Source organism: Sceloporus undulatus, chromosome 8, assembly GCF_019175285.1.
Source record: "Sceloporus undulatus isolate JIND9_A2432 ecotype Alabama chromosome 8, SceUnd_v1.1, whole genome shotgun sequence".
Classification (NCBI taxonomy): Eukaryota; Metazoa; Chordata; class Lepidosauria; order Squamata; family Phrynosomatidae; genus Sceloporus; species Sceloporus undulatus.
In genome coordinates, this window is record NC_056529.1 from 11901969 (window position 1) to 11913726 (window position 11758).

Sequence of the window (11758 nt, forward strand, 5' to 3'; positions counted from 1 at the left end):
GAGGGCCACTAAAATGGTGAAAGGTCTGGAAACCATGAAGCCCTATGAGGAACAACTTAGGGAGCTAGGTATCTTTAGCCTGGAGAAGAGAAAGTTAAGAGGTGATATGACAGCCCTGTTTAAATATTTGAAAGGATGTCATATTGAGGAGGGAGCAAGCTTGTTTTCTGCTGCTCCAGAGACTAGAACAGGGAACAATGGATGCAAACTGCAGGGAAAAGAGATTCCACCTCAACATTAGGAGGAACCTCCTGACAATAAGGGCTGTTTGACAGTGGAACACACTCCTTCCTCGGACTGTAGTGGAGTCTCCTTCCTTGGAAGTCTTTAAACAGAGGCTGGATTATCTTCTTTGGGGTATGCTTTGACTGAGAGTTCCTGCATGGCAGAATGGGGCTGGACTGGATGGCCCTTGGGGTCTCTTCCAACTCCAGGATTCTAGGATTGCCCTCTTAGGGAGAGTGTCACCTGGTGATGCTTGCGTCCTCCTAAGGACGCCTCTCCTTCTTCCCTCTAGAGCCAGCCTTTGACTGCCAAAGCCAAAGCCAAGGGAGAGAGAGCACTTGGAGGTCCCTTCTGCAGATCCTCCTCCGCCTCCAGCGCAAGCGACCAGAGCTCCGCCCGGATCCGCCTCCTGACGTCTATCTACCGGGCAGGTCGAGCCAAGGAGCCCGGGGAGGAGAGGGGGAGCTCGGTGCCAGGCCTGGCTGGGCCCTCACCCAGGTAGGAAGAAAGCTCTGGCTTCAGAAGGGCATCCTGGCTTGCCTTGGGAGACAAAGGGAGAGGAGTTTCAGGCTGGAAAGGGGCATCCGGAATGGAGAAAGCATCTGGTTTGATTCCGTTTACTTAAAGCGGGATCAAACCAGGTTATTCCCTCATCTTAGATGCAGCCAGCTGGGTTTCTCTTCCCCCTTTCTCCCCAGAAGAGGAAGAAAGCCTTCCCCTTATTAAGAGATTTGGGCTATTTTCCAGGATGTTTGCATTTCTTGCAAAGCAAAAAATAAAATATCTTGTGAGCCGCCTTGAATCTCCCTTTTTGGGAGGAAGGCGGGTTCCAAAGGCAGCCCTTAATGAATGAGATTTATATCCCCCTCCGCCTTTTCTGGCAAAATTGGGAGTCAGGGTTTTTATTATTATTATTATTATTACTTATATTTATGTCGTTTGGATGCCGCCTTTCTCCCAGAAAGGGCCCCAGGCGGATTCCAAATGCGATCCTTAAGGATCAGTCCATCCACGTTGGACCTGTTTTTGTTCTGTTTTTCCCCCTTCTTCTGGCAATTGCCTTTACCTTTAGCAGGCTCCAAGTCCCATGGAAGGCAAAGGCAAAATGGTCTCCCTCATCTAAAATGGCAAAATCAATTCATTAGATTTCTCCTCCGCTTTTCTCTCAAAACTGGGATTCACAATGGGATTATTATAAATCAATCATCAATGTTGGACTGGTTTCTTTGGGCAGAGCCTCGCAGTTGCTTTATGATTGATATATTGGAAAGTTATACAGTAGGCCTTTGGTATCCAATGAAGTTTGGTTCCAGGACCCCCTGTGGATACCAAAATGCATGGATGCTCAAATCTCATTAAATACAATGGCATAGTAAAAGGGTATCCCTTATATAAAATGTCAAAATCAAGGTTTTGGGAATTTATATATATATATTTGGAATATTTTCTAGCCATGGATGCTTGAGTCACTGGATGAAGAATTGGTGGTTACAGAGGGTTAACTGTATAGAAATAAGAACATACTGCGCCCTTTCCTGACCCTGTTGTTAACTAAAATTGCCCAGGAGGCTGGGAAAATAATAACTTCTTGCAGTTCAAATTGTACCCATTCCAAATAAGAGCAGCCATAGGATGTGCATTTTTATAAACATCCAGGCTATAGCCCTACGTAATTGTCTGGGCAGGAAATTTCATGGGTTGCTCATCTAAAATCTTGGGACTGACCGCCTGGCATGGTTTCTGGGTTCAGATGTGGGCTAAGGTTCAAGCAGGAGGCACAGGATCAAGATTTTTTTTTTCTTGCTCTGTTGAATAAGCATTCAGGAGAAAAGACACAGTGATCACCCAACATACCCTTGAGCATGTGAAGAGTGCCTTTCTGTGCCACTGAGTATAGGTATTTTCTCATACATCTGGAAACATGAGAAGTTGATTACAGGCATGCTTGAGTTGAGAATTAAGTCCTTGGCCAGGCAATCAAAGCTTCTTCTGTCATTTAATAATAATAATAATAATAATAATAATTATTATTATTATTATTATTATTATTATTATTTTAAAAGCAATGGATACATATCTTCTTCCAAAGCTTATAGTTCATGTTTGTGCATGAAATGGACAGTGACATATGATTCCTGGCTTGGGCAATTTTCCATTCCTCTGTTACATGTGACCTGTGATAATGATAGTAACATCCAGACCAAAACAGAGCTTGGAAAAGTTGCTTATTTTAGACTGCAGCTTCTGGAAGGGCCCAGCTATTGCAGCTGACTTCAGGGTGTTGCATCATAACAATGCAAAACTTTTCCAGACTTTGGCCTGAAGGCACAAGATGCAGTTGTGCTGAAGCCAGGCAGATCTGGGTGTGAGTGCCTGTATGCAACACTGCTTTGGGAATGTGTTGATGGAAAAAAGCAGGGAATATAACTGTCATTCTTCCATTCTGAAGTCTGGGATCAGAATGATGTAGGGAAAGAATTATTAGAGAAATACAATTAGCCCTCCACATTTGCGGCTTTGACTTTTGTGGATTTGATTAGCTTATGCTCTAGCTGGATTTCCTGCACTGAGTAGAGAGTTGGACTCAGTGGCCTAGTAAATAACAAGTGAATTAGTGTTGTGTACTTTGGAAATCTGAAAACATGGAGCTGGTTTGAAGGAAGGCTGCTAGCTAGCCCTATCCTTCCTAAATGGCATGTCAACTGATATAAAATGCATGCATACAAATCTAGGAAGTACTAACTTTTTTGGACTATATCTCCCCAAATCCCTCCTCCTGTATGGCCACTGATGCCATGAATCCATGTGTACATTCATCAGCTGAAGGATAGGAAGATGCAATGTGTCAGCTATTCAGGCACTGTGTATACAACTCTTTGAAGGTACCACTTAGGCAAGATGCCAATCAACGTGAATGACGTGATGCAGCTCCTATGTCATGTATCAGAAGAGCGGAAGATGAAGGCTGCTGTCAAGCACTCTGGGCGAGGTGCACTTGTGGCTGGTGCAACTGCTTTTGTGGGAGGACTGATGGGAGGCCCACCTGGCATTGCTGTAGGTGAGTACTTCCTACGGGAAAAAGACGTTCCCTCAAAGCCATCTTAAAGCATCACCAATCCAGTGTATGGAAAATGGAGTTTAGAAGAATTTAGTTTGTGTGATTACAACTACCAGCATCCCTCAGCTAGAGTGGCCAGTATTGATTTGGGGAGTTGTAGTTCTGAAAAGAATCTTTTCTCAATCTCTGTTGTAAACAAAGTAGATTTAATATCATTAAAGGTGGGGTACATTTGTGCCTGTCTTTCCATATGATAATTTTTCCTTGTGATGAGTTTCTAAGCTGTGTTTATGTACCTTGAAGCTGAATGCATCTGAGGAAGTAGACTTAAGTCTAGGAAATCTCATGATGCCAACTTTCTTCTTTCATTTAGTCCCGAAAGTGCTACAAGATCTCTTTACATACTGATTTCACAGACTAACATGTCTATATCTGTGAATAGGAATAATTATGCAGTCGTAAATTTAGTTTAAGACATTGACATCAAACTTTGAAGCCAAGCATGGTGTTTTAAAACGTATCTCTTTGTTTCCTTTGAAGGGGGTGCTGTCGGAGGCTTGATTGGTGCCTGGATGACCAGTGGTCAGTTTAAACCCATCCCTCAGATTATACTGGAATTACCTCCTGTGGAGCAGCAGCAGCTTTATGACCGAGCCTATGCCATCATTAGCCATTTAGACTGGACCGACACTGCACAGCTCATTGCCCTCGTCATGGGAAATATGGCCGTTCAAGAAAAGTTGCTCGCTGTGTTGACAAGCTACATCACCAATGAGCTCAGAGGCGAAATCCAGTATGGACGTTAGATTCCAACCTCAATCTGATTGTATTTTGGATTGACTTTTTTTTTTCAGGGTAGAGAGGGGAGTTGTTTCAGTGAAGAATATTTTAAATCTACTGTTAACAGTAAAGTGGATAATAGTAATTCTAGTAATCATCATCATAGGTGATGATGACAATGAAGATGATAATGATGACTTCCTGAAGAAGGGGCTCATACTGTTTTGGAATAATGTACTTGATTGGTCTGATGAGCCTCTTTTTGACTCCTTTCTGCTGTTCTATTATCACTGCCGAAATATCTTTCTGTGTTGCCGAATACTTGCCAGCACCTTTTTTCAGCCTCCATGTGTAATACTTCAAGACATATCTTGGCTGGAACCCAAATAAGAGTACTGTGGGCCCTCCACATTCACCCAGTTAGGGGTGCAGGACCCCTATGAAAGTGGAAGAACCACAGATTAAAAAAACACACTTTTTTTTAACCTGAGAGAACAGCTCTCTAGAAATCTGTAGGTCCTCTAGTATAGCTCTATGGCCAACATCTGGCAGAAGCTGACTATAGAATTGCACTGGAGGACCTAGTGTTTTCTCTAGGAATCTACAAGTCCTTCAGCATGACTATTTGGTAAACCTCTGACCGAGTCACACTGGAGAACCTAGAGATTCCTAGGGAGAACATATTAATCAATCTGTAAAAGTCAAAGCCACAGATGTGGAGGGCCAATTGTAGTTACCAGGACCAACAAGAGCATGTTGCAAGGATAGTTTTCTGGTAACTGATCGGTGGACAAACATTATTCAAAGCTTGGATAAGTTAAATTATTGAAGTACAGTTCTGGTTTCAGAATTGTAACCATAATAGTTTAGGAAAGTAATATTTGCCAACTGACCTCATCCACTTGTGGCATTCTAACGAAATAATGCCACATTGGGCAAACAAGGGGATTATACTGGTCAATATGAATCTCTTAATATTAGATATGGATAACTGCACTATGGATTTTTTTTTAATTGCTGTATATTGTGGTCTGTTGGACTCATATTCATAGCATCACTTGGAATGATCCATATCAGATTGCCTGGACTTACCTCAGTTATTGTGAAGCACTATTTTAAACAAGAATCAAATAACCTTTTGTGAGCGGTAAAAAAAAATACGCCACAGTTCTGACAATCTGACCAGTGGCTAGACAGGTGAAATGGCCATGGCTTAGTTTGGGATTTATTTGTTCCATGTGTATCTGTATTTATATCTTGTTTTGTGTATGTATTTGTTTCCTGCTTTTTACAGCCCTCAAAAGGGTTCCCACGCTGAATAACCACCATCCATTTGAAACATGGAAGCAGCATAGGTTTCCAACACAACACATCGAATGGCACATTTTAAGCATGTGAGGGGCTGTCATTTGGTAAAGCCAGTGTAGTAGATTGGCTAGAACAGAGATATGGAGTGTACAGCCATCCAGAAGTTGTTAAATTCCAACTCCCATCATTCCTCACCATTGGCTATGCTAGCTAGGGCTGATGTGGGTGTATGTTCACTGTTTCTAGGTTAATATGTTGGACTAGGACCGGTGAGATGTATGTTCAGCGCCTCATCCAGCCAACTGTCATGGCAGAATTGGGGAATAGAACTCTATAATAACTCATCTGAAAGGGACCTTCTAACAAGGAGGGAAATTATATGTCTTCATTATCTGTTGCACTTCCACTACAAAATGTAAAAGTACTATTTTCATTTGTTGCTGCCTCTCCCCATTTTACTGTGTCATGTTGTCCTTGGCATGTCCTTCTTGGTCATAGATAATGTTTCTTATTCACAACATCCCTCATAAAACAACCTTTGAGAACCCAGGGCAAGGCATAGGGCATCCAACCCGCCACCCTCCAGTTTTGTTGGCTAAGGGGAGGAAGTGGATTTCTGTCAGAGCTGTAGTCCAACACATCTGAAAGGCACAAGGTTGGTGAAGGCTGCATAAGTTAGACCCCCCCTTTTTTTTTTTTTGACAACTGTATTGGGCAAATGCAATTCAGAAGTCACAAGTTGCCTTCTTTGAGTTCAGAGGTTTTATTTTAGACATCCTACTGGTTCAATTCCAGTTGTTATTAACAGCCCCCAAGTCAACCTCGACTCATGGCAGCTCTGCGGGTGAGACATCTCCAAGATCCCCTGTCTTCCACTGCTCTGCTCAAATCTTCAGACTCAGGCTTGTTTCCTCTCTGATTGAGTCCAACCATCTGGCATGTAGTTTTCCTCTCCTACTGCCTTCCATCTTTCTTATCATCATTGTCTTTTCCAATGATTCATGCCTTCTCATGATGTGACCAAAGTACAACAGCCTCAGTTAGTCATCCTCGCTTCCAGGGAAAGTTTAGGCTTGATTAGTCCTAGACCCATTTGTTTGTCTTTCTGGCTGTTCACTGTATCCTTAGCAGACTTCTCCTGCACCATATCTAAAACGAGTTAATTTTCTTTGTATCAGCTTTCTCCAGTACCCAGCTCTCACATCCATACATGGTGATGGGAAATACGATAGTTTGGGTAATCTTTACTTTGGTGTTCAACTTATCCAGTTCTTTCAGAGTTGCCTTTTCCAGTCCTGGTCTTTTTCTGATTTCTTGACTGAAGTCTCCTTTCTGATCAATATTTGATCCAACATATGGGAAGTCTTTGACCATTTCAATTTTCTCATTATCTAGGATGAATTCTTGTAGGTCTTCCACGGTCATTATTATGGTCATCAATTCCAGTTAATGGACACCTAAGTTTGAGTATGATGTATATTGATATTGTGGACATTTACAGAACAGCTTGTCACTTGCAAGAAGAAAACACAACTGCAAGAAACATTTGATTTGCTGGTTTTAGGTTTAGGTTTGCTGAATACAGGCTGTGATTTGAGGAGGGGCAAGGCTATAGTGTGCAGCAGGCCTAAAGTAAAAGGGCTGAAAAAGATTAGTGCCTTATTTATTTAATAAATAAATAAATATCCTGCCTTCCTCTCAACATGGAACCAAAGTGGCTTACAATAAGGCTAAAATTCAGTTGTGGAATACCCTCCCCTTGGAGGCCCAATTGGCTCCAATAACACTGCTGTTTAGACATAAAGTAAAAACATGCTTGTTTATGAAAGCTTTGGTGGCCTAACTGATTTTTATACAACCCTCTCATGCACATGCTTTTAATCCATTTAAAATTATTTCAACCCTGCAAATCTGCCTTTTAACTTTTTAATTAATATGTTTTCAGCTTTTAAAAATAATTTTCATTACTTATACTGCTTTAAATTTGTGAGACTGGTAAGCCACCCTAACATTTTTGGATAAAGAGCAGGATATAAATATTTTAATAAAATAAATAAGTTGCAGCTAAAAGGCTGATAAAAAAAGCTGAAATACACAAAAAAAGTTAACACAATTTAGAAAAGTCGTCATAGTAAAATTCCATTAAATGATTTAAAAGTGTAAAACCATCTTAAAAACATAACAGTGAAGATAAAAATACAACCCAAGACCCTGGGAAGACCAGCCACAGAAAGTGACCTTTCCATTGGTTTGGCTCAGAATAATGCTGTTGTTGTGTACAGTATCTTCAAGTCATCTCTGCCTTATGGTGACCCTAAAGCAAACCTATCACTGGGTTTTCTTGGCAAGATTTGGTTTTTCCTTTTGGGGGGGGGTGCTATTGCCTTTGCCGTTCTCCAAGGCTGAGAGTGATACTTGTCCAAGATCACCCAGTGAGTTTCCATGACCAAGACTGTTTCCTTGAGTCCTAGTCCATCACTCAAACCACTACTACACCATGCCTCAGTATAATCAAGCTTCATATAAATTAGAAGCCATACCAGAAAAGGATGCTGAGACAACCAGGTACTGCTTTACTGTGAAACAACTTGAATTGGTTGCTGTATTGCACAAGTGGAGAACCTCAGATGCAAGACCTCTGGGAATCCCAATCCAGCCCTCGTGGCTTACCTCAGATGCCCACAGCCCCTTCCCCTAAGACTTTTGGATGGTCTGCCACCTTTTATATGGGTGTTTCTATATCCTAAAAGATTGATATGCCTGTCCTAAGGCTCAGTTGTTGTCATTAAGAGTGTTAAGCCAAAATATTAACACTGGAACTCACCCCTTCCCCCTGAAACTGAAATCGGTCCTTGGGATGGAAGAGAGATTCCATCTTTCCTATTTTGGGGGGCTTGGAAAAGTCAGATGTTGGACTTATTAAAACATTCATAAGCCTTGGAAGCAGAGCCAGTGTGGTACTGAAGTAGCACTGGAAGTAGACTACAGCTGATGGGCTGTCCTCCTGGCTTCTGCTGTTTTGCAGCTTTCCTGAAGAGGACTGAATGCCTTTGGGATCTTGGAGGCATTCTGAGCTGATGTACATCCCATTGATTTCAGTGGGTCTCCTTTAAGTGACTCAGCCTAGATCTGGCCTATTTTCTTGTGCAGCGTGAAGAACAACAAAAATCAAATTAAACTTAATTGTGATTTTCAACATCGAAAAAGTTGTCTGTCTGCAGCATACAATAAATGCTTTGATATAATCTTCATTGGTTCTGAATTTGTTGACCTTTGTTGCATTAGACTCACTTGGTATAATTTTGTTGTTTGCTGCTGTGCCTTCAAATAACTTCTCACTTGTGGCAACCCTAGGGCAAACTTGCAATAGTGTTTTCTTGGCAAGATTTGTTCAGAGGGGCTGTGGCTTTGCCTTCCTCTGAGGCTGAGAGAGTGTGACTTGGCCAAGGTGCCCCAGTGGGTTCCTGATACCGTTCACTAAAAAGCTGCAGGTTTGCATGATGGTTTTCTCCAAAGCCTCATGCCATGGTGAGATCAAGGGCAATAAGGGCCATAGGTTCCGGCTACCTGAAGCCAAATATTCAGGCTGCTGCTTAGAACAGGGACGGCCCCATGTGTCCACATGTTGAACTGTAATTCCTATCTAGCAAGAGTAATGGAAATTCTGGGGTGGCTGCATGGCTCATAAGACAAGTGCCAGAATCCATAATGTGGCAGTAATCTTGTCTTGGACAGCCAAAAAGAAAGGCACACAATCTTTGTGCACCCTTTTGAAGCAGATCTTCTTCAACAGGCAAAAGTAGTTTCAAAGGCACTTGGGGAAGTGGGGAGGAGAGAAAGGGAACTGTCAAAGTCAAGTGGGCTACATGTTCTACATGAGACTAAAAAACTATTGCCATATGTAATGCTGAGGGATGATGGCAGCTATATTCAAGTGACATCTGGAGGATCACAACTTGTCCATTATGGCTTAACAGTGGGTCACTGTTCACATCACTTATTTCTCTCCTGGCTGGTAGGGAATCAAACACAAAAAGCAGCATATTACATCCAAGTGGGCTTTTTTGCTTTCTCATCACATTGTTGGTTTATGGTGCCATCACAAAGCAGCCAGCCTAGAGCAGTGGCTAATGGGCAGTTTGCACAGTGAGACTGGCTATCAGTCTAGGTGCACTTGGAAATTCATCATGGATAGGATGGACACATTTATGAAGTGGAGTACTAGTTTGGGGTGCACTGTCAGTGAAAGGTATAGTGGTGTTCTGCTCTTATCTCTTATCTCCTTGCCCTTTGAATTCCTGGTTCGGAGGATGTGGGTTGGGAAATTCTCAAGGGATAGAGCTTGGGGCAGGGAAATCTCTGGATCCAAGGTTCCCCTCTCCTGTCAGAGTTGATCAGATGCTGGACTGAGACTTGGAAAGTATAAGTTATAATCCCCATGAAACCTGCTGGTGACTTCAGGCCTTCCATACTCAGTTTGGCCTACTTCACACGGCTGTTGTACAAATAAAGTAGGGTGGAGAAGAACTATGTGTGCCAAGAACATGAATGACTTGTTGGGGGGGGGTGTGCTGTTGGCATCTTGTTAGCCAATATGTTGAACTAGCTACACTTTTGATCTTTATGTTCTTTTGTTCTTCTTATCTCATTACATGCTTTTCATTTTATAAATAACAGCAACAGCTTTATGAGCATCTGGGCAGCTATTGAAAAATCATCCCATTAATCTTTAACTTTTTCTCCCCAACAATTTCTCTATAAGGCAGAAGTTAAAGCCTGGTTAGATCTGATAAGTATGTGAGCACACAATTGCAAGGGTTGGTGCTATGAAATCATGTGATGGATGCTCTCACTTTGTCATAGGACTATGCAGGGTTTAGTCCCTGAACCTTACCTTCCAAAAGAACAGAAAAAGAAATATGCACTCTGGGAATGTGAATCAGTAATAGTCAAAAGTGGAATGAACCTATGCAGAATTTCTTCCTTACCATAGCAACACACTTCTCTCGGTGGGCAGGACAGACTAAACTTGTACTGTGAATAATAACAATTAGTTTTTCCCCTTGTATATTTTATAATAGGAGAATTTAGGGAGCTGGGGTTGTTTAACTTGGAGAACAGATGGTTAAGAGGTAATATGATAGCTCTGTTTAAGTGTTTGAAGAGGAGTTATACTGAAGATGGAGTGTGCTTGTTTTCTGCTGCTCCAGGGATTAGGACATGGAACAAATGGATTCAAGCTACAGGAAAAGAGATTCCACCTAACATTAGGATGAACTTCCTGACAGTAAGAGCTGTTCAACAGTGGAATACAGTGTCTCAGAGCGTGGTAGAATCTTCTTCTATGGAGGTTTTTAAACCGAGGCTGGAGATGCTTTGATTGAGAGTTCCTGCATGGCATGGGGTGGGAATGGATGACCTTTGTGGTCTCTTCCAATTCTATGAATTGCTTCTCAGCACAGTCAAATCAACATTTTGTATTTTTCCACATGTAATTACTGTATGTTTTCCAAGAAAAATTGTGCTCAAAGCAGTGCTCAGAACACAGTCAATTCAAATATGGCAGTACCAACAGCCACATTGTTGGATCCAGCCTTAGTCATGCTTAGAGCAGATCTCTGCTGAAATCACTGAGATTTAAATTACAGTAGATCTTTGGTATCTACTGGTTTGGTTCCAAGACCCCCATGGATACCAAAAGCTGTGGATGCTCAAGTCCTATTAAATACAGTGGCATAGCAAATGGTGGCCCTTATGTAAAATGGCAAAATCAAGGCTTGCTTTTTGGAATGTATATGTTTTTGGAATGTTTTCAAGCCATGGATAAAGAATCTGTGGATACAGAGGGGTGAATCTAGTTGTAAGTGCCTTTGACTTCAAGTGCTGAGATTACCATGGACAGCCAAGAAGTCAAACAAATGGGTCCTAGAGCAGATCAAACCAGAAATCTCTCTGGAAACCAAGATGACTAGACTGAGGCTGTCGTACTTTGGACACATCATGAAGAGGCACGACTCACTGGGAAAAAACCAGTAATGTTAGGAAAGGCAGAGGGAAGTAGAAAGAGAGGAAGGCAATGTGCTAGATGGATTGACTCTATTAAGGTCATGGGTATGAATTTTCAAGACCTGAGCAGAGCAGTTGAGCATAAGGAGTCTTGGAGATGTCTCATCTACAGGGTCGCCATGGGTTGAGATCCACTTGAGGGTGGATAGCAACAACAGCAACAACACCAGAGTAAAACTATGGCTCAGCTATTCCGGTTGTAATGCAAAGTATTTTGGAAAAGCATAGTCTTGAATGCACAGTTAAGACTCATTAGCTTTGTAAGACCCTGCTTCTTGTTAGAGATCAAGACAGCTGCATTCCTCTTTAGGTTCTCCTTGG

General features: G+C 42.0%; 2 protein-coding genes across 4 annotated transcripts in view; both read left to right on the top strand.

Moving 5' to 3' along the window:
* The first annotated feature begins 596 nt into the window (after positions 1-596).
* Positions 597-8620, top strand: C8H19orf12 (chromosome 8 C19orf12 homolog). 3 transcript variants are annotated; one of them, XM_042437670.1, is made up of 4 exons: positions 681-723; positions 2050-2122; positions 3108-3283; positions 3824-8620. In XM_042437670.1, the coding sequence occupies exons 3-4, from the start codon at positions 3124-3126 to the stop codon at positions 4087-4089; spliced, it is 426 nt and encodes a 141-aa protein (XP_042293604.1). In that variant the 5' UTR covers positions 681-723; positions 2050-2122; positions 3108-3123; the 3' UTR covers positions 4090-8620. The 3 variants fall into 3 exon arrangements, with proteins under 3 accessions (XP_042293605.1, XP_042293606.1, XP_042293604.1); XM_042437671.1 differs by lacking the exon at positions 2050-2122 and having other exon boundaries at positions 597-723; XM_042437672.1 differs by lacking the exons at positions 2050-2122; positions 3108-3283 and having other exon boundaries at positions 645-723.
* Positions 8621-9435: 815 nt separating this feature from the next.
* The window catches only part of LOC121914329 (protein C19orf12 homolog), an 8230-nt gene continuing 5907 nt past the window's right edge, over positions 9436-11758 (top strand). The window contains exon 1 of the mRNA XM_042437668.1: positions 9436-9620. The gene's annotated coding sequence lies outside the window, so the exon portion shown is untranslated. The remainder of the gene's footprint in view (positions 9621-11758) is intronic.